Here is a 20,018-nt window from a genome sequence, read left to right on the forward strand (position 1 = left end):
AGCCATCCCTGCTCCTCCCGTAGCCCCGTTGTGTGTGTATTTATGTAGACGGCTTTAAGGAGAAACATCATTTTGAGTAAAGATCTATACATTTCACTTAAGTATAGTGCTTGCGTGCGTGCTCAGTCACTCAGTTGTGTCTGACTCTGCGACCCCATGGACTGTAGCCCACCAGCTTCCTCTGTCCATGAGATGTCCCAGGCAAGAATACTGGAGTGGGTAGACATTCCCTTCTCCAGGGGATCTTCCCGACCCAGAGATCGAACCCACCTCTCCTGTGGATTCTTTACCACCGAGTCACCTTAAGGAAGTCCATCTTTAAGTATAGTAGCATCTATTAGCATCATTTAAACAGATTAATGTAAGATATGACAAACCTAGACAGTGTATTTAAAAGCTGAGATATCACTTTGCTGACAAATCTCCATATAGTCAAAGCTCTGGTTTTTCCGGAAATCATGTACCATTGTGAGAATTGGACCATAAAGAAGGCTGAGTGCCAAAGAATCAATGCTTTAAAATTGGAGAAGACTGTTGAGAGTCCCTTAGATAACAAGGAGATCAAACCAGTCAATCCTAAAGGAAATCAGTCCCGAATACTCATTGGAAGGACTGATGCTGAAGCTCCAATACCTTGGTCACCTGATGCGAAGAACTGACTCATTGGAAAAGACCCTGTTACTGGGAAAGATTGGGAGCAGGAGACGGAGACAGCAGAGGATGAGCTGGTTGGATGGCATCACCGACTCAGTGAACATGAGTTTGAGCAAACTCCAGGGATAGTGAAGGACAGGAAAGCATGGTGTGCTGCAGTCCATGGGGTCGCAAAGAGTTGGACACGACTTAGTGACTGAACAACAACAGTGTAAGATAGTTAATTTAAATTATTTAAATAGGTCCAAAGGGACTTGCAGATCATCCTGTCATTTTTTCATGTGTGACTGATGTGGTCTAGAAATCAAGTATCCGATGTCTTTTATCTTATCCAGTAATACATGGTTATGATGGAATTATACTTTTAGGGCAGTCTTTTTGAAACCAGGAAAATGTGTCATACTTATTAAAGCAGGACCATGAGGCATATATTCTTTAGGAGTTTTCTAACAAAAATTATTTTTAAAAATTTTATCCATTTTGGGACTTTCTTGGTGGTCCAGTGGTTTTTCATGCCTCCACTAAAGGAGACATGGGATCAATCCCTGGTCAGGGAACTAAGATCCTGCAAATGTGGCCCCCCCCCCAAAAAAAATTATCCATTTTGATTATTGCACTTTTAGGACAGAGATGATAAGCAGAGGCTGGTAGGAGGGCACTGCTGCGAGGGACGGCGGCCGTGTACAGACTGCGCTGGCCGATTAGTCATCTCTACCACGGGCCCAGGAAGGAGGCGGGAGGCCTGCGTAATACCCTACACAGCTTCTGCTCTGGTCTTAGTAGCGCTTAATTCCTGTAGCTCATTTTCAGTGTGTTTTATTCGTAGGTTATTCAAGTAATATACTCTTTTTTTTTCCTCCTGAATGCTGGTTTATAGACACAGTGGAGAAGCCCTGCTAAAAAGAAGGGTTGGTTTTTGAAAAACTGTTTTCGTAAATGTACCTTTGTATTATTTGACCTCCAGTCTGTACTTTTACACTTAGCTTTGCACAGCGCTCCCTCTGGGCCTTTGCGCTTGCTCCTTCTGCCATAGCTGGCCTTGCGTCCTGCCTCAGACCCTGCTTGTCACACGCCGGCACCCTCATTCACCGGTGTCAGCTCAGATGCTGTCGCTCAGTTGCTCAGTCATGTCCGACTCGTGGTGACCCCATGGACTGCAGCACGCCAGGCCTCCGTGGCCTTTCCTATCTCCCATGTTGCCTCATCAAAGTGACCTTCCCCAACAACCCCTTTCAAAGTAGCCACCAGCAGTCCGTTACTCTCGCATCAACTGACTGAGCTCTTTACCAGGACCTCCACCACCTGCTTCCCAGGTGGCTCAGTGGTAAAGAACCTTCTGCCTGCCATGCAGGAGAAAAGTGTTCCATCCCTGGTTCGGAAAGATCCCCTGGAGAAGGAAATGGCAGCCCACGCCAGCTTTGTTGCCTGGAGAATTCCATGGGCAGAGGAGTCTGGCAGGCTACAGTCCATGGTGTCACAAAAGAGTTGGACATGAATTAGTGACTAAACCACAACCACCGCCACCTGCATTACCTTGCACACCTCCTAAAACAAACACTTCTGAGGGGAGGTAGCCACCTTGATGCTTTTCGCCACTGTGTCCACCTAGGACGGAGCCCTGCAGTAGTAACTACCTGTTACATATTTGGTTGACAAATGAATGTGTGCCTGCCCCCTAGCTTTGGTCTAGAATCCGGTCATCCGCTCTAGTAACCACAGAGGATCCCAGGGGAGTGCAGACTTTAAATATGGTCTCTGATGGCTTTAAGCAGAAAAGCCTAGAATGCTGTGGGGAAATTCTCACCCCACAGTCACAGTAGAGATTTAGGAAAAGTATAATTAAGAAATGTTCAGGATAAGCATTGGCACTTTGCGAAACAGAGCTTAGTTTATAAACTTAAGAGATGTATGATTGCCTGTTAAATGGTTTTTGATTCTTTAGCTGGGGTGGTAACCCTAGACTAAACGAAGTTTTTCGTCTCAAGAAAACTACTTTCTATAACTTCAAAACTGAAATAGGTGAAACTTACTTGGAAATGGCAATGAATGCATTAACTTGAGCATCAAACACCTGTTATGTCGTAGATACCAAACTGTGCAGTACGTTGATTAATCATTCCTTTAATAAATATGTATTTGAGTGCTTGCTGTGTCAGGCACTGTGCTGAACGCGATAGAGAAGGAACTTACAGTTCAGTAGAAGACGCACCACAGGTCAGCAAGCAGGAGTGATACCGTGTAAGTACAGCGCTGGGGAAGTACAGTGTAGGCCCAAAGGCAGCCTGGAGGAGAGACCCAGCAGGTTCCAGAGGTCATAGGATGTTTCCCACAAGTGAAATCTCAGTGAATTAAGGGGCCTGAAAGATGAGCAGATTTAATCAAGTCAGGGAAGAGGGGAGGTGTGTTCAGATGTAGGATTCATCAGTATAAAGATGGCAGGCGGAAGTTGTCAGGGGTGACTGTCACCCGGGGAGAGTATGTCCAGTGAGAAGAGCACTGGATCCCGGGAACATGAACTTTTTACAGGATGGCCTGCCTCTAAAACGAAGCCTGAGAAAGAAAAGACAGAAGAGGCCCCACATTGTGAAGCAAAGGGAGGAATGTTTCAAGAAGGAGGAAGTGGACGGCGGTGTCCCATGCAGCCAGGAGGCGGAGTGAGCTGAGCCCCGCAGGTCCACTAGTTTCTCTCCAGGAGGGTTGCTCGTGGCCTTGACAGAGCCATTCCAGTGTCGTTACACAGGCAAAGCTCGGCTGCTGTGGGGTGAAGAGTGAGTAGCAAATGAGGTGGACACAGTGAACGTGGACAGCTTGTCTTAAAATTTAAATTTCTTTTGAATAGATAAAGAAGATATGGTACATATACAGTGGAATGCTACTCAGCCATGAAAAAGAATGAAATAATGCCATTTACAGCAACTTAAATGGACATAGAGATTATCACACTGAGTGAAGTCCAAAAGAGACAAATATATACATTATCACTTAGATGTGAAATCTAAGTAAGACAAGAATGAACTAACCTACGAAACAAAACCCGACTCACAGACCTAGAAAGCAGACTTGTGGTTGCCAGGGTTGGGGGAGATGGATTGGGAGTTTAGGATTAGCAGATGCCAACTATTGCAAATAGGATGGATAAACAACAAAGTCCTACTGTGTAGCATGGGGGACTGAATCCAGAATCCTGTGATAAATCATGCTGGAAAAGAATATGGAAGAGATTATATATGTAACTGGATCACTTTTCTATGCAGCAGACATTAACACTAAATCCAGCTATACCCCAGTAAGAAAGTAAATTGATTAATAAATTCATATTTCTTAGAGAAGTTAAGAGAAGGCATAGATCAGAGGGATAGAGGAGTATCTGGGGTTGAGGCTTCCCAGGTGGCACAGTAGTAAAGAATCCGCCTGCCAATACAGGAGACCTGGGTTCGATCCCCGAGTTGGGAAGATCCCCTGGAGGAGGAAATGGCAACCCACTCCCGTATTCTTGCTTGGAGAATTCCATGGACAGAGGATCCTGACGGAATACAGTCCATGGGGTCACAGAGAGTCGGACACGACTGAGTGTGCTTACACAATAAATTCAAATTTCTTAGAGATGTTAAGAGAAGACATTGGTCCAAGGAGTATTTGGGGTTGAAGTAGGAATTCTTTAAAGAGTGGTTTAAATGCTAAGGAGGAGAAGAGAGCAGAGAAGTTAAATAAAATCATGGATTAGTTAGAAAGTATAACTGGCTAAGAGCCTCTGAGCATATAGCGTAGGGGGCAGTTATCTTTGTAGTCTGTGAGAGTTTTCTCCTGGCCTCTCCTCTCCCTTCCTTCCTTCCTTTCATTCCCACCCCCCCCCCCCCCCCCCGCCCCTCCTCACACTGCAGCTTGTAGGATCTCTGTTCTCACAGGGACTGAACTCGCCCCCTCAGCAGTGGGAGAATCCAAACCACAGCATCTCCAGGGAAGTCCCTGTTTTTTGAAATTACAGCCGAGGTCATGTGCTTACATGTAACCCCCCAAAAGTGCCCTAAAGCAAAAAAATTTAAAGTGGTTTTACAGTGTGAAGCTCATCACATCTGCTTTGTATCCTTGGTGTCTACACTGAAAGTATTTTATTTTGTTTAACACTTCTGGCAGGCCACTTTTGAGATTACATTTTTGTTTCTTTGACTTTTAAACCCACATTACTGCTAGCTGCTGGTGGCTGTCCATGTGTTAGGGGGTGTACCATCAGCCACAGAAAGCTCATTCCGTAGACGGAATGCAGTGCAATTAGGGTAACCTTAGTTGTGTTCCCCTCCCCCCACCATTGTACTGTTTATTTGCATGGACTTTTAAAAATCACTGGAAAAGGAAATGGCAACCCACTCCAGTACTCTTGCCTGGAAAATCCCATGGATGGAGAAGCCTGGTAGGCTATATAGTCCATGGGGTCGCAAAGAGTCAGACACAACTGAGTGACATCACTTTCACTTTAAAAATCATGGTAAAATATATGTAATGTAAATTTACCGTTTTCCAGGCAAGCATAAATGTCTTGATTTTATAAACTAAAGTCGATTTTGCAAAATACTAACAGGTATCCCACATATCTCTTAATTACCCCCTTGGAGGTTGTCCTGCGTGCTCCTTGGGCGGTTCTTCCTTGGGTGGTTTTCTTGCTTCGCACGCTGATCAGTTCTCAGCGGGGACTCTGAGAGATGGTCCCTCCACAGGTCTCCAGGGCAGCCTGTGTGTGGCCCTTTGCTCTCCCACACCCTCCCCTGTGAACCCTGGCCTCCAGCGCCTCCCGCTCTCATCGACAGCCTCTGCCTGGTCTCCCCTCCCCTGTTCTTGGGCTTGTCCTCACTCTCTCCAGGAGCACTCTCCAGAGTTGCCGTGCTGATTCTTAGATTTTGGTCAGCATTTGACTTGTCTGAAGTTAGAGAGTAAATCCAGTACCTGGTGCACCATCTGTTTTTTCTGATGTTAGTTTACCTACTATGTGTTGTGAAATTCTTGTCTACTTTCTGAAATACTGAAATTCTGTTAAACTGGCCTTTTCCCAGGACCAGTTGTCTTCAGAAGAAAAGGGCCCCGGTGTCTTCCTTCCCTGTCTCTCGTGGCGGGAGGAGTTTTGCAGTGACATCTGCCTGCCTGCTTCTTGCACGCACATCCAGAGTCAGGTTGTACAGGCCTCCAGGGATCCTGGCTCTCGGCTGTCTTCCCCCCGGTGACTCAGTCCTTGGGGAGTCTGTGCACTTCCTCTGCCCCCGTCCTGACCTTTATGTGAGCTAGAGCCCCTGCAGTAGTGCTGCCATCTCTTCTTAACTTTCATTCCTTTACTTCCAAGTTTTCTGTCTCTTAAAGTGAATTTCTCATCAATAACGTACCTGCAGATCTTTTTTCTTTTATATATTTACCTCATTGCAGTGCCATCTCTTGTTGCAGAACATGGGCTCAGTAGTTGTGGTGCATGGACTTAGTTGCCCCACAGCATGTGTGATCTTCGCGGGCCAGGGATTAAGCCCGTTGTCCTCTGCATCGGCGGGCGATTCTTATCCACTATGCGACCAGGGAAGCCCAGGGTCTTACTTTTTATCAGGTTGACAATCTGTCTTTTAATTGGAGTATTTATTTTCTTCCTTCCATCCATCCATCCATCCATCCATCCATGATTGCCCTCAGGTTCACAGTATGCATTGGTATCTTAACACATTTCTAATTTCAAATAACAATACAGCACTTCGCATACTATGAGAACCTAGTACATCTCTATGGAGAAGGCGATGGCACCCCACTCCAGTACTCTTGCCTGGAGAATCCCATGGATGGAGGAATCTGGTAGGCTGCAGTCCATGGGGTTGCTGAGGGTCGGACACGACTGAGCGACTTCACTCTCACTTTTCACTTTCATGCATTGGAGAAGGAAGTGGCAACCAGCTCCAGTGTTCTTGCCTGAAGAATCCCAGGGATGGGGGACCTGGTGGGCTGCTGTTTATGGGGTCACACAGAGTTGGACACGACTGAAACGACTTAGCAGCAGCAGCAGCACGTTTCTATATCTCCTTCCTGACCTTTGTGCTGTTTTCTTTGTACATTTTATTTCTCAGTTTTATAAACCCCACAATACACTGCGGTTATTCTTGTTTCAAAAGTCAGTTATCTGACTTTCAAAGTCAGATATCTTTTAGGGAAATTAAACGATGAGTTTTTTTTTTTTTTTTTTGCCTACATATTATTTCTGACGCTCTTTCTTTGGTGTAAATTCAGGTGTTTGGTATCATTTTCCTTCTGGTTAAACAGCTTCCTTTAATATTTCTGGTAGTGTTGGTTTACTGGTGACAAATTTAGCTTTCGTCTGGAAATGTCTTTATATCATGTTTAGTTTTGAAGGATGTTTTTGATGGGCACAGAATTCTGTTGATAGATTTTGTTATTTTCCACTGCTTTACAGGTGGATTTTGCTTGTATTGTTTCTAATAAGAAGCCTACAGTCTTTCTTTGTTCCTTTGTGTGTCATGAGTCTAGCTCCCGCCCCCATCTTTGGCTGCTTTTAAGATATTTCTCTTTATGGGTGATGTTGCATCAGTTCCTTTCTTTCAAGGGTAACTTCTGAGTGTGTTGACTCCAGGGTAGCCTTTAGCCCTAGCCTGCCTAGGGTCGTTACCTTGAATGCTTTGGGTGTGTTCAGTGGAATTTCCCTCTCTGGCTAGTCAGAGCTCTAGTATCTTCTGGTTCTGCCTGACCTCCGACAGTGCTTTGACCCTGCAGCTCCCAAGAGTTGACCTTTGCCGGGCCTTAAAGCAGTTTGCCCAGTTGTGTGCAGTTCAGTATTTACCAACCAGCTCAAGGAGACCTTTGTGCAGGTTTCTGGAGCCTTTTCCCTGAGTAACTCCTTTCTGGTAGTTTGTCCTCGGATTTCAGCCGCCTTCGGTTCAGTTCAGTTCAGTTCAGTCGCTCAGTCGTGTCCGACTCTCTGCGACCCCATGAATCGCAGCACGCCAGGCCTCCCTGTCCATCACCAACTCCCGGAGTTCACTCAGACTCAACGTCCATTGAGTCAGTGATGCGATCCAGCCATCTCATGCTCTGTCGTCCCCTTCTCCTCCTGCCCCCAATCCCTCCCAGCATCAGAGTCTTTTCCAATGAGTCAACTCTCCGCATCAGGTGGCCAGCCTCCTGGAATTTTGGTCTCTGGCTTGTCAACTTTGCAGGACCTGTGCTTCCTGCCTGGGGCTCTTGGCTTCTTGCAGCACTTGGTCAGACAGTGCCCCCGGTCAGAAAGACAGTGCCCCGGGTCAGAAAGCCAGAGCCTTCACAGGGCTCATCTTCCCTTTCTTTTCTCTGGGAGTTTCCTTTCCTGTGCTGTCCTTTTGCGGAGTCTCTGGAAACTGTTACTTTGTATATTTTGTCCAGTTTTCTAGCTGTTTTTGTCAGTATGTGGTCACAGAGCAAATCTAATACCAGTTACTTCTTTGTTGCTTTTTGCTATTTGATTGGTTGATTTTCTTTTTTTCTTGGTCCTTATGGGATCATAGTTCCCCTCCCAGAGATGGAACCCCAGGCCCTCAGGCGGTTGGCAGTGGAAGAGCAGAGTCCTAACCACTGGGCCTCCAGGGAGTTCCCTTGATTAGTTGTTTTCACAACTAGATTTTGATGTATCAATTATTTACTTTATGTTCTAGTTTTTTTTTTCTTTTTTAAATTTTACTTGGTCTATACTGTAGTTTTTTTAGTCGCTTTATCCTAAAAGGCCTTGGGTCGATTGGTGTTCTATCAGGAAAATGATGACGTTCTAGGGGACAGGGTTATTTTTTTTGCCATTTCGCGTGCGGTCACAGTTGACCCACGAGACCTCCAGACAGCAGAGAAGCTGCGCCACCGCTCGGGCGCCCTGGCCTGTGCTTTCCCCAGCACTCGGTGAGCGCTCTGAAGCTCTCTGTATTTGAAAAAAAATACGGATTTAGGGGAAATTTCAGTCCCTGCAAGGAATCTGAAGCACTGAGTATAATAGAATATTTTGATAGAGTTCTTTGTGAGGACTTATTTCTCTTAACTTTTAAGAGAGATTTTTTTTTCCCCCTAAATGGGGTTGTTGGGTATTCAGTACAGAATAATCAGTGTAGTAAAGGGCTCGGTGGTCCTTGCTGGTGATCACTAGCATTAAGACAAAAAAGACTAACAGCTGAAGTAGGGACTTGTTTTAAGGGACAGTCTTTCAACCTAATGAGGAAAATGAATACTTTAAGGTACTTTGTGCCGTTTTGGAAACTAGGTTGAGTTTATATTAGAGGTGGATGAAAATGTTAAAAAGTCTTGAGAATGATCGTATGATCTCTGGCTGTTGATTTTTGTTTGTGGCCTTAAAGTGCTAAAGGTGAAGTTTGGTCATTTTTGGTTTTTCAAGTCATGGTACGTTTCAGGTGCCCTTTTTAAAGTGAGCAGAGTGCTTTGGGACAAGTTCATTCACAGTTTCTCAAAAAGAAATCTTTTGGATTTTAGATGAAGTGACGTTATATTTGTGGCTGGGCATCTCTGTGATGTCCTACCTTTGTTCTCCGGAACACAGTGTGATTTATTGAAAAGGTTTTCTTTACTAAGGCTCTTCATGCATTTGGTTATCGCTTCTGCTTGGTATTTTGTTTTTTGTTGTTGTTGTTGTTGCACTTGGGAATAACCCCCAATTATCTTTGTATATACATACATTAAAAAAAAATCAAGTGATTGTTTACAGAGAAACTTGATTTCTTTTTATTTTAAAATTGGTCTCCTGATTAATTTTCATCATTCTAATATTGTTTCAAATGATTGGGGTTGAGGAATTCCCTGTGGACCACCGTCAGCCTTGGTTACCCCTTACCTTCGCACTCAAACTACACGCAGTGGGGGTGGACGCTCTTTCTGGTCAGCCTCTCAGGCGGTCTGGCTCTCCTTCAGTCAGGTGAAGTGACAGGCTCTAGAACTACTTGTGTGAGTCAGTAACCTGGCACTGGCTGTTTCCCTTGTGCGGCAGCAAGTTTTTTTAGCACACACAGAATGTATGTATAATACTGAGGGGAAACGCTGGAGGTCATGATAGGTAGCATTAATTGAGCCCTTTATGCCAGTCACTGTTCCGATCACCTTACATCTATTACTTCACTGATCATTTGTGTCACGAGGCATATACTGTTGGCCTTATCGCATTCTTGAGGAATTTGAGCCGGAGACTTTGAGGAATTCAGCCAAGTTTACACGGCTGGTGAAACAGTAAGTAGAATGGGCAGTTGGACTCGTGGTCTGGCTCTGAAGCCAGCTCTTATCACCACGTTGCCAGTAATTACAGTTCATCCCCACTTTGGGGGAGAAATGAAAACATTGTCAGGATGCGCTGGGGGGCAGGGGTGGCGCAGACAGCCCACTGTCAGGGGAGCGTGTATGTTTCCTGCTCACTGTCTCTGAAGTTTGAGACTGGGGTACTGTTTGCTGGTAAACCTTTATCTTGTTTTTCTATAACGTACATGTCATTTTATAACCAGGAAACACAGTAAAGCTATTTGAATTTGGAGGGGGGTGCAGTTTTTTCTTAGCCACAGGTAAGTAGGTTTTCCTGTGCTTTGCCCTGGAGGTTGAGTGGTGATTAGTAGCCTTGCAACTCAGATAAAGAGCAGGGTAGATATGCTGATATGAAGAGTCCGAAGACTAGATGAAACATGAAATGCAGAGGTGTACGGGTGCCGTGGTTCTGATTGGGTGTGTGTATATGTGTGTGTGTGTGTGCGAGTGCACACGCACACACGCGTGTCAAATGCAGAACATCCTGAGGGGTACTTTCAAATCTATTAGCGCTTGTGCCCTTTGGGGCGAAGAGGAACATTTTCTGACTTTTCCTTTTTTATCTTCATTATATTGCTTTTGTTGTTGTTCTAAAAGTGCCTTTTTACATACACACACACAGAAATAGCAGCACGCAGACTGAGAGCTCCAGGAATGTGTAGACTATACTACGGATTCTGATTGCCTTCCAGCCATTTTTTGAGTTAAACTTTGGAGCATTTTGTGTTCTGTCATACCTGGGGAAACATTCTCGAAAAGACTGTGGTAATTTCAGCAAGATTCTGAGCTTCCTGGGTTAGTGGTATAAGACAGTGCTTCTGATTTATAATTTTTTTTGACTGAACAGTAAGTTCATATTAAAAAAAACAGCACTTAAAATGGTACATAAAGATAACACTGAAAATTTCTCTCCTATCTGTCCTTCAGCCGGCTGTCTTCTCGTAGAGGCAATGTTACTTCTATATATCTTTACAGAGATAAGCAGATGCATTTTCTTTCTTTCTTTCTTTCTTTTTTTTTTGACACAATGGTGTACTTTGCTTTATTTTCTCATTTAATGTACACACTTTAGAGATGATTCCACATGTGAAAAATAAGCAAGCCCTTCTCTTTTTTTTTGGCCGGAGTACTTGATACTCCCTTCCATGGCAGGGCCCTATTTGACTAACCAATCCTTACTTTCAGGCTGGCCTGGTCCTTTGCTCTGTAAACAGAGCTGCAGTGAATAACCGTTTGCACATGTGTGAATATTTCTGGAGGAAGACTTCCTGGAGGCTGAGTTGGATTTTGATAGGCACTGCCAGGCTGCCTCTCACTGCCACCAGCTCTACGTATCTCCTCTTTCTCTGCCCCTACACCCTCACCCACGATGTTCTGATCAAAGGTTTTTGTTTTGCCAGTTAATAGTGGAAAATTAATATTTGTTTAGTTTTATAAGTGAGGTTTTACATTTTTGAGAGCCTTTTATTTTTACTGATTCATAGTTACCCCTCATAGAGTAGGAGAGCCAACTTTAGTCTGTGATAAAAGTCACATATTTTTCCTGTCTTGTCATTTGTTTTTTTTGTTTAATCTTATTGATAATGGCTTTTGCCAGGCAAGGTAGGTATGTGTTATTTTGGGAGAAGAGAAATTTTTCTCTCTTCAGGATTTCTGTTCCGTATTTGAAGTCCTCCTCCACTGCAAGATTATTTTAAAAATTCACCTAAGATGTCCTTTGGTGCTCTTCATGGTTTTCTGTAAACTTAATGACTTAAGACAGCGTGTTATTCCCTGTACCTCTGCAGATTGGCTGTGAGTGGTTCTTGTGGTCTGAAAAGCCTGCCCAGGCCTCGAGGCCGTGGGTGGCTGTGCCCACATACCGGGGTCTCGCCTTGTGCAGCTGGGGGGGCTGGGGTGAGACGGTGGTCTCTCTTTTGCAGAGGCTCATGTGGTTGGGGAGGTGATCCTGGCAACCGGGAGGGCAGGCCCCACCCGGCAGGTGCTTCATGCCCTTTGCTTGTATCACGGTTGCTGTTACCCTGTCAGCCAAAGCAAGCAAATGAACGAGTCCAGAGTCAAAAGGTGGAAAAACAGCCTCCACTTGGTACTGGGAGGAGTGGCAAAGTCACCTTCAGAGAGGGATGGGAAGATTGATTGTGGCCATTGTTGCAAACAGCGTGCCACACTCCTCAGCTTTTCCCATTTTCTGTGTCTTTCAGGAATATTGTAAAGTTTTCCCTTACACATCTCCTTACATTATTTCTAACTAGTTATCTTTTGCTGATTCTTGTAACCTCCCCCCCACGCCATCTTCATTTAGAAGTCTTGGGCAGGTGATACATGTACACAGTTAAAATGATAAGAAATAAACTGAGAAATCTCAGTATTCTTATCCATTCATTTTCCTCTCCCATCTCTATAGGCAACCAATTTTAAAAGAATTTCTTTTAATTATCTAGTGCTTCTTTCTTCACTTTCACTTTTCCCTTTCATGCATTGAAGAAGGAAATGGCAGCCCACTCCAGTGTTCTTGCCTGGAGAATCCCAGGGACGGGGGAGCCTGGTCCCTGCTGTCTATGGGATTGCACAGAGTCGGACACGACTGAAGCGACTTAGCAGCAGTGCTTCTTTATGGAAGTACTGGCAAGTATAAGTATTCTGCCTCTGAAAAAAGTAGCATACTACATGCCCTATTGTGCAGCTAGCTAGCTCTCCTCAGTTAATGATACAGTAGTTCGTGTCAGTACATAGATTGTTCCCATTCTTTTATTGCTACATATTTTCTTATGATGCTATACCATGGTCTATGTAACTAATTCCCTTTTAGTAGCTACCAGGGTGGTCTGCAGTCTTTTCATATTGCAAACAGTGCTGCACTAAGTGCCGTGGTACACACATGCGTGTAGAGAATGGATTCTCAAAATGAGACTTCTGGATCTAAGGGTAAATGGATCTTGAAAACTGTATTGAGGCAAAATTTCTCACTTATCAGATGAGCAGAAATACAAAGGTTGGGTGATTGATTTTGTTTGTGAAGCTGGGGAGAACCGTTTCTTTCGTATTGCTGGCAGAGGTTTAAATAGTGCAGTCCCCAGCAAAGGGAGATCTGGCTACATCTGCCGATCAACTTGTCTTCCTTCATGTGTGGGACTGAGCATTTTTTTTCCCCAGACATAAATGGTATAAGGACCATTTTATTTTTTTCTGTGAGCCGTGTTTCTCTGCCCATTTTTCTGGTGGATTGCCGGTCTTTTTCTTGAGTTCTAGATGCTCTTTAAACCTTTTCATGTGAATTGCAGAGTTCTTTCCCTGGTAGCTCATGTTTTATATATTAGTGATTGAGGTAATAGTGATGCTATGTGTGATATGGCCAGTTTGATGCCACCACATCCAAGAACTGTTCAGATGCTTTCATCTGATTGTTCTATACACCAAATAAAGAAGCTTTGGTCCGGGCGAGTCTGGGTAGAAAGTCTCTTAGAGTCATCCCAGCCTCCAGCAGTTTGGTCACAACATGGCCTTTGGATTCCCTTGGTCCAAGTATTTCCAGAATCATTGTGCATGAGTGGAGTGGAGGCTGGGCGGAGTGACACGGCAGTGGATGGTACAGTTTGATTGGTTTAGTGAAAGTATTCCGAAGGATTTCTTCCCCCTTGTGATTGTAAATTGCCTTTTGTTACACAGAGACTTAAGATCATTCTATTCGTTTCTTGGAAACATATTCCTACGCAATGAATTTATGTTTACATTTCTCTTTGTCTTGGAGGTTTCTCAAGCCGCACTGCTTGTCTAGTTGGCCAGTTAGAAATCTCCTCCAAGTGCGTCATGTTTCAGGAGAACATACCTCAACCCATTTTCGGAAAAACATTTTTAAAAGCATGTATCAATTTTACTGGTAGTCTATTCTTAAAAAAATTTACAGAAGAAAATTAATTTTGGAGCTATTCTCAATGGCTGCCACCAATTCTGACTGACCAGGAACTGTGGAAATTTAGCCCTTGAAATGCTTGGAGTTGTTTCTTAAAGAACAGCTACTACTGGAAAAGGGAGTGAGAAAAATAACCTTTTCTTTCAACGACCACATCAGAAATAGTCGGCGGCTCGGCAGTTGAGGTCGAGGGCAGCATCTTTGTTTGCGTGGACCCTGTAGTGGCGGCGAGGGTGGGAAGGTGAGGAGACCTGGAGGCCGAGAGAAGACGGGAGAGGAGCTGGTGTTGGCGGGCTTCCAGTGTGCGCCAAACCTGCTCACCTAGAGCAACCGAGTTGCTCTTCTCAGCTCAGTGGCTTTTTTTTTTTTTTCCTGTTGACATTTATGCTCATTTGGGGATGTGCTTTTTAAATCTTCCCCAAAGTTAGTCTCAGTTATAATTCTTAAGCATCTCTAGGTTTAAAAAAAAAAAAACAAGTCCTAAGTCAATGTTTAAAATAAACCTACAGTGCTTATAGACATTTTCCGTGGGTAGATGTTCAGTAATATTTAAATGTGTAGGGGAGTTTCCATTTTTTTATTTTTGACTTGTTTCACATTCTGTTTCACCAAGTTGTTAAGTTTAGTAAAGGAGAGGCTTTGCTATTCTGTATCTGAGGCCTGGTTGGACTTAAGTGGATCAAAAAAATTGTTAACGGATCCTCAAGGAGCAGGATCAAAACAGTGGGTTCCTTGTCTGGCTCTTGTCCTGGGGGTGCGTCCTGGCCTGGGGAGCCCCCCTCTCCCTCCTCAGGCCTTTACCTCCTATCTGCCCTCATTGCGTGAGGGATTGAGGTTGGTTTGACATGTTTTTAAAAACATGTTTTAGTCCTGAGTGGGAGAAGCCGAATTCTATCTCCTTTTGCAGCTGCGTGAGGAACATACCTCAGCCCAGGGTTGCTGTCCTCGTAGTGACCTCAGGAAAACGGTGACACTTGCAGAATTCTCACTCTACCTGAGCCTGGCTCTCAGTCCCCCTTCCCAGTGTGTAAAAGTAAAGGATCTGATGCTGTGCACTACTGTTCATTTCTTTCCAACATTTTATTATGAAAAATTTCAAGCATGTAGAAAAGTTGAACTCATTTTCCATTGGACACCATAAACCCACTATCAAGATTCCATAAATAAGTTTACTTACTATACCTGCTTTATCACATTCCTCCACCAGTTCATCTTATAATTTTTGATGTATTTCAAAGTAAATTAGAATTTGGGATCTTTCCCCATAATCTTCTGCCACTGGATGTGAATCCTTGGTCCCTGTTAGAAGCATTTCAGGTGTCCTTAAGCAGGTGTGGAGGAAGCACTGGCCAGCGTGTTCTTGCCCCATGGTCGGTGTGCAGCAAATGCGTGTTAAAGGCGTGTATGCCCGCTAGTCCTAGCTGGTGAACCCTGTAGGCAGACTTCGCTTTGCCTCTTAGGACAATTACTTTTATATAGATATAATTCTGTTTATTTATTTATATTCATTCTTTGGTCTTCATTGCCGCGTGGGCTTTCTCTAGTTGCGGAAAGCGAGGGCTCCTCCGTTGCGGTGCGCAGGCTTCTCCTTGTGGCGGCTTCTCTTGTCGTGGAGCTCAGGCTGCAGGCGCAGGGCCTCCGGTAGCTGCTGCGCACGGCTCTAGAGCACAGGCTCAGCAGTTGTGCACGTGGGCTTAGTGCTCCGCGGCATGTGGATCCTCCCTGACCAGGGATCGAGCCCACGTCTCCTGCTTTGGCAGGTGGAGTCTTTACCACTGAGCCACCGGGAAGCACCAGGATGAATTCAAAACAAACCACGTTTCCTAGGTACATGTGGTCTCGATTTGTAAGATGGACTGCCTTCTATAAGACAGTACATGAAGAGACAATTATTTAGAATTTGAGATGGACTAAATGCACATGACATAAAAGTATATGTATTTTTTACAGCAGTAGTTGTCTTTCTTGGAATACGTGCATGGCAGTTATTCCAAGGAACCCACATCTCAGGGTTGGTACCTCAAGCATCTGCTTGAGGAAGGGCCTGAAAGAGCAGCCCCACCTCACATCAACCAGAACAGCTTCCCTTTAGTCTATTTTCTATGAGATTCAGATTCCATGGCAAGAAAAATTTTGAAAATCACAGCTGCTCAGGTTACCTGACCCAAGTATACGAGAGCCCTAGGTAAGTCTTCGTATGGCTCAGATGGTAAAGCATCCACCTGCAAAGCAGGAGACCTGGATTCGATCACTGGATCGGGAAGAACCCCTGGAGAAGGGAGTGGCTACCCACTCCAGTATTGTTGCCTGGAGAATCCCATGAACAGAAAAGCCAGGTGGGCTGGAGTCCATGGGGTCGCAGAGAGTCAGAGACGACTGAGCAACCAACACTTTCTTCTTAGTAGGAAGTATTCTAGTAGAAGAGTATGAATATATCTTGCACACAGCTCAGATTTCTGTGTTTTTAGTTGGCTAAGGTTGCTGCACCATCAAAATTTACCCTAGGTAAAGAACAGTGAGAGTTTTAATAGCAGGAGGCTCATCTAAAGACTGTGCATCTCGTGTGTACATACTTCCATGGAGATCCCTCAGTCTCTGAGAGTCCATGTGCCCACAGTGAACAGTGTCTGTATTTCCACTCCTTACCTCCTGCCAGGAAGGCCATGCGTGCTCTTTTCCCCTTGCTGAAATGGGTTTATTCTGAGTTCTTCGGGGCCTGATCTCAAGTGCAGTGTGGGCGGCGACCAGAAACCTCCCTCCTCCCAGAGCAGAGCAGGGCTCTCTCTCTTCGTGTCATTCTTCCTCACAAACAGGGCTGATGAATCACTTTGATCCGACGTCTTCCTTTGTTCCAAAACAACCGCAACCGCGGTCATGACATGTTGTTCACAAAGTGAGCGGCATAGGTGGTTCTTTTTCTCTTTTTTTTACTGTTACGTTTACATTTGTAACTTCCTCTTTTTCTCTTTACTTCCAATAGGCTCGGGTTATGTATGATTTTTCTGCTGAACCTGGAAATAATGAACTGACAGTTAACGAAGGCGAAATCATCACAATTACAAATCCAGTAAGAGAACTGTTATGTTTAAATTGGTCTCTTAAGGATTTATGTTTAAGATTTTATTTTTTTAATAGGCTGATCTTTCAAACCCACATGAATTCCTTTCCTGTTGCTTGTGCAGTACTGATGGTTAAAAAAAGAATTGCTGGTTAGAAAAAAATATATGTAGTTTTATACAGTATGCCAGGTGTGTATAAGTAAATAGGCCCTATTTTTAATCATAGAAGACATGAAAGCTTATATTTACTTTTTTTTTTTTAATGAAGAAGCACTCTTAATTTCTCAGTAAAATAGTATTTAAATTGCTGTTGTGGTCAAGAAATGGACAGTCATTTAAAATGACTTTTTTAAAGAATATGTTATCTAGATTCAGGTGGATGTTAATTAGGGTATGGTTTATGAATTTAAGATAGCCCTTATTATCTTAAAGGGAAGCAGTAGGATTTTTCAAAGGTAACATTAAAAATTGGGAATCGTGGCATAGAATACATTATACTGTTTAGTTTATTAACATTATTTATCTAGGAGCGCTCTGGAAGGTTGGGCCAGTTAGTTTTCTAAATAACAGGCAATCCCAAAGCTTAGTGGCTTAAACAGTCTGTTGTTGTTCCTTGGGGATCCACAAGCCAGCTGGGTGGTTCTCCTGACCTGGGCTCACCCATGGGCCTGCATCACCCAGCATGGCGCTAGGGCAGAGCAGGCCACTATGACCTCCTCTGTCTGGCATTTCTCCTGCTGGGGGTCGGCTGGCTTTGGGTGGGCCAACAGGGAGACGGACGGAGCCTTGTCTCTGTCATCATCTGTCAACCCAAATATCAGCTCTTTGGGGGAAGAAAGAAGAGTGAGCTGAAGTGTGCAGAGCCTCTTGAGGCCGGCTCCGTATTCACCCTGTGTTATCTCCACCTCAGTCTGTTGGCCGAAGAGGTCACGAAGGATAGCGCAGGTTCTGGAAGTGAGGGTGCGTTCTGCCCCTTGACAATCAGAGCTGCAAACCATGTGTAGTCTACCACAGACCAGTCATCAGAAAGAAATTACAAAATCTTGGCATTCTGTTTCTCTCTCTCTGATCAATTATTGTTGAAGTTTGATTTTTCTCATTTTTAAATTATATCCTTTTCTGGCATAAAGAGAAAGCTTAAGAATTTGACATTTTTAACAGCGTTAACCCCATAGGAATGAAAAGGTTAATGGGTTAACGTTAATTACTTTTTTTATGGATAACAATTCCCAGAGCCAAATTTCTCCAGGAAATTCCAACTATAATATTTTTTTTTCTTTTAACCTTTTTGAGGATGTTGGTGGAGGATGGCTGGAAGGAAGAAACAGCAAAGGAGAACGAGGGCTTGTTCCAACAGACTATGTTGAGGTAAGAATTTACTCTTGTTTATTAATTAAACCTGGTCTTTGTCATATGTGTTTTTATGAATTATCAACTTAAAGGACAAGAATGAAAGATAACTCTATTTTTATTTTTAATGAAAAAAATTCCATTGTAAAAATAATTACTTGCTGATTATATAAAATGTAGAAAATTCACTAAATTAGAACCAAGAAGAAATATTACCTACAGACTTATATGCCAAAGAGTGACTCCAAATACTCAGCTGAAGTTCCTTCCAAGGATAGCAGCTTTCGTAGAGTGGACTCACAGAGTTTCAGTAGCAGACTCTAAGGTCACTTTCTTCTCCCTGTGCTAGTCTAGGACCTCTCTGTCAGTTCCTTCTCCCATTCTCCAAGACCCAGGATCTTGAGTGAGCTGTTGCCGGGTGCAAGCTCTGCAGTGATAAATGCCAAGGATGGTGTGGGGACACACCCCACCCAGCTGACCAAGGCTCTCTGAGTCGGCCTCCTGGCACCCCCTGCTGGCTGTCCGTAGGTCACGCAGAACGGAGCCCTGGGTCCATGGTGAGCCTGCCTCTTTCATCCCGGGTGATAGCGAGACACTGAGGCTGCCTGGTAGCCTGTGAGTAAAACTGGAGTGTAGCTCAGGAACAGAGTTGCCTTGGGTTCCCGTCCAGTAGAGAGATCACATGCCCTGGGAGGGTGTGTGCTGGGCGCTGCCTGCAAAATGGGAAGGCTGGCAGTTGTCCTGACTGAGAGTTCAGTGGGGAATTTTGAGCGCTTTGGAGAATACTGATGATATTGCTGAAATGTTGGGTTGGCCAGAAAGTGTGTTTGGGTTTTTCTAGAGCATCTTTTCCGGAAAAACCAAATGAATTCAGGCCAGCCCGACATGTGCACGGGCAGGCACCCCACCTTTCCAGACACTATCAGAGGATTCACAGGTCCCTGAACCTGGCCCACGGGTCTCACGTTATGTCATGTTTGACCTCTGTACACCGTGCATTCAGGATCCTAAAAACTGACAAGAATGAGAAAAATGTGATAAGCTGATCCTGGTATTAATTGCGTTTTTCTAAAGAATTCTGCACACTTGCAGAAAGGAATCATTAGGGCAGATATTCTTGAGCTCATACCTTTTAAGAATAGAAACCTTTTGATAGTTCTTACTTGCCATCAGGGATTCTACCTCTGAAATAACTCTATAGTCTATGAAGTAAGTAACTATGGTCCTTCCCAATGTTCAGATTTTGCCCAGTGATGGCAAAGATCAGTTTGCTTGTGGAAATTCAGTGGCCGACCAAGCCTTCTTCGACTCCCTGTCAGCAAGTACAGCCCAAGCCAATGCATCGGCCGCCAACAGCAACAACCAGGTAAATCGTAGTCGGGCTTGACGGGACACAGCACACGTGTGAAGGCCTGTGGTGTGTAAATCGTAGTCGGGCTTGACGGGACACAGCACACGTGTGAAGGCCTGTGGTGTGTAAATCGTAGTCGGGCTTGACGGGACACAGCACACGTGTGAAGGCCTGTGGTGTGTAAATCGTAGTCGGGCTTGACGGGACACAGCACACGTGTGAAGGCCTGTGGTGTGTAAATCGTAGTCGGGCTTGACGGGACACAGCACACGTGTGAAGGCCTGTGGTGTGTAAATCGTAGTCGGGCTTGACGGAACAAAGCACACGTGTGAAAGCCTGTGGTGTGTAAATCGTAGTCGGGCTTGACGGAACACAGCACACGTGTGAAAGCCTGTGGTGT

General features: G+C 44.5%; 1 protein-coding gene across 2 annotated transcripts in view; it reads left to right on the top strand.

Moving 5' to 3' along the window:
* Nucleotides 1-20,018, top strand: part of SNX9 (sorting nexin 9) — a 90,725-nt gene that overhangs the window by 21,225 nt on the left and 49,482 nt on the right. The window contains exons 2-4 of one of the 2 annotated variants that reach the window (XM_027551933.1): nucleotides 16,839-16,925; nucleotides 18,211-18,285; nucleotides 19,508-19,633. In XM_027551933.1, coding sequence (XP_027407734.1) covers nucleotides 16,839-16,925; nucleotides 18,211-18,285; nucleotides 19,508-19,633 — 288 coding nt within the window. The remainder of the gene's footprint in view (nucleotides 1-16,838; nucleotides 16,926-18,210; nucleotides 18,286-19,507; nucleotides 19,634-20,018) is intronic. The other variant, XM_027551934.1, reaches the window with a different exon arrangement.

Source organism: Bos indicus x Bos taurus, chromosome 9 (assembly GCF_003369695.1).
Source record: "Bos indicus x Bos taurus breed Angus x Brahman F1 hybrid chromosome 9, Bos_hybrid_MaternalHap_v2.0, whole genome shotgun sequence".
Lineage (NCBI taxonomy): Eukaryota > Metazoa > Chordata > Mammalia > Artiodactyla > Bovidae > Bos > Bos indicus x Bos taurus.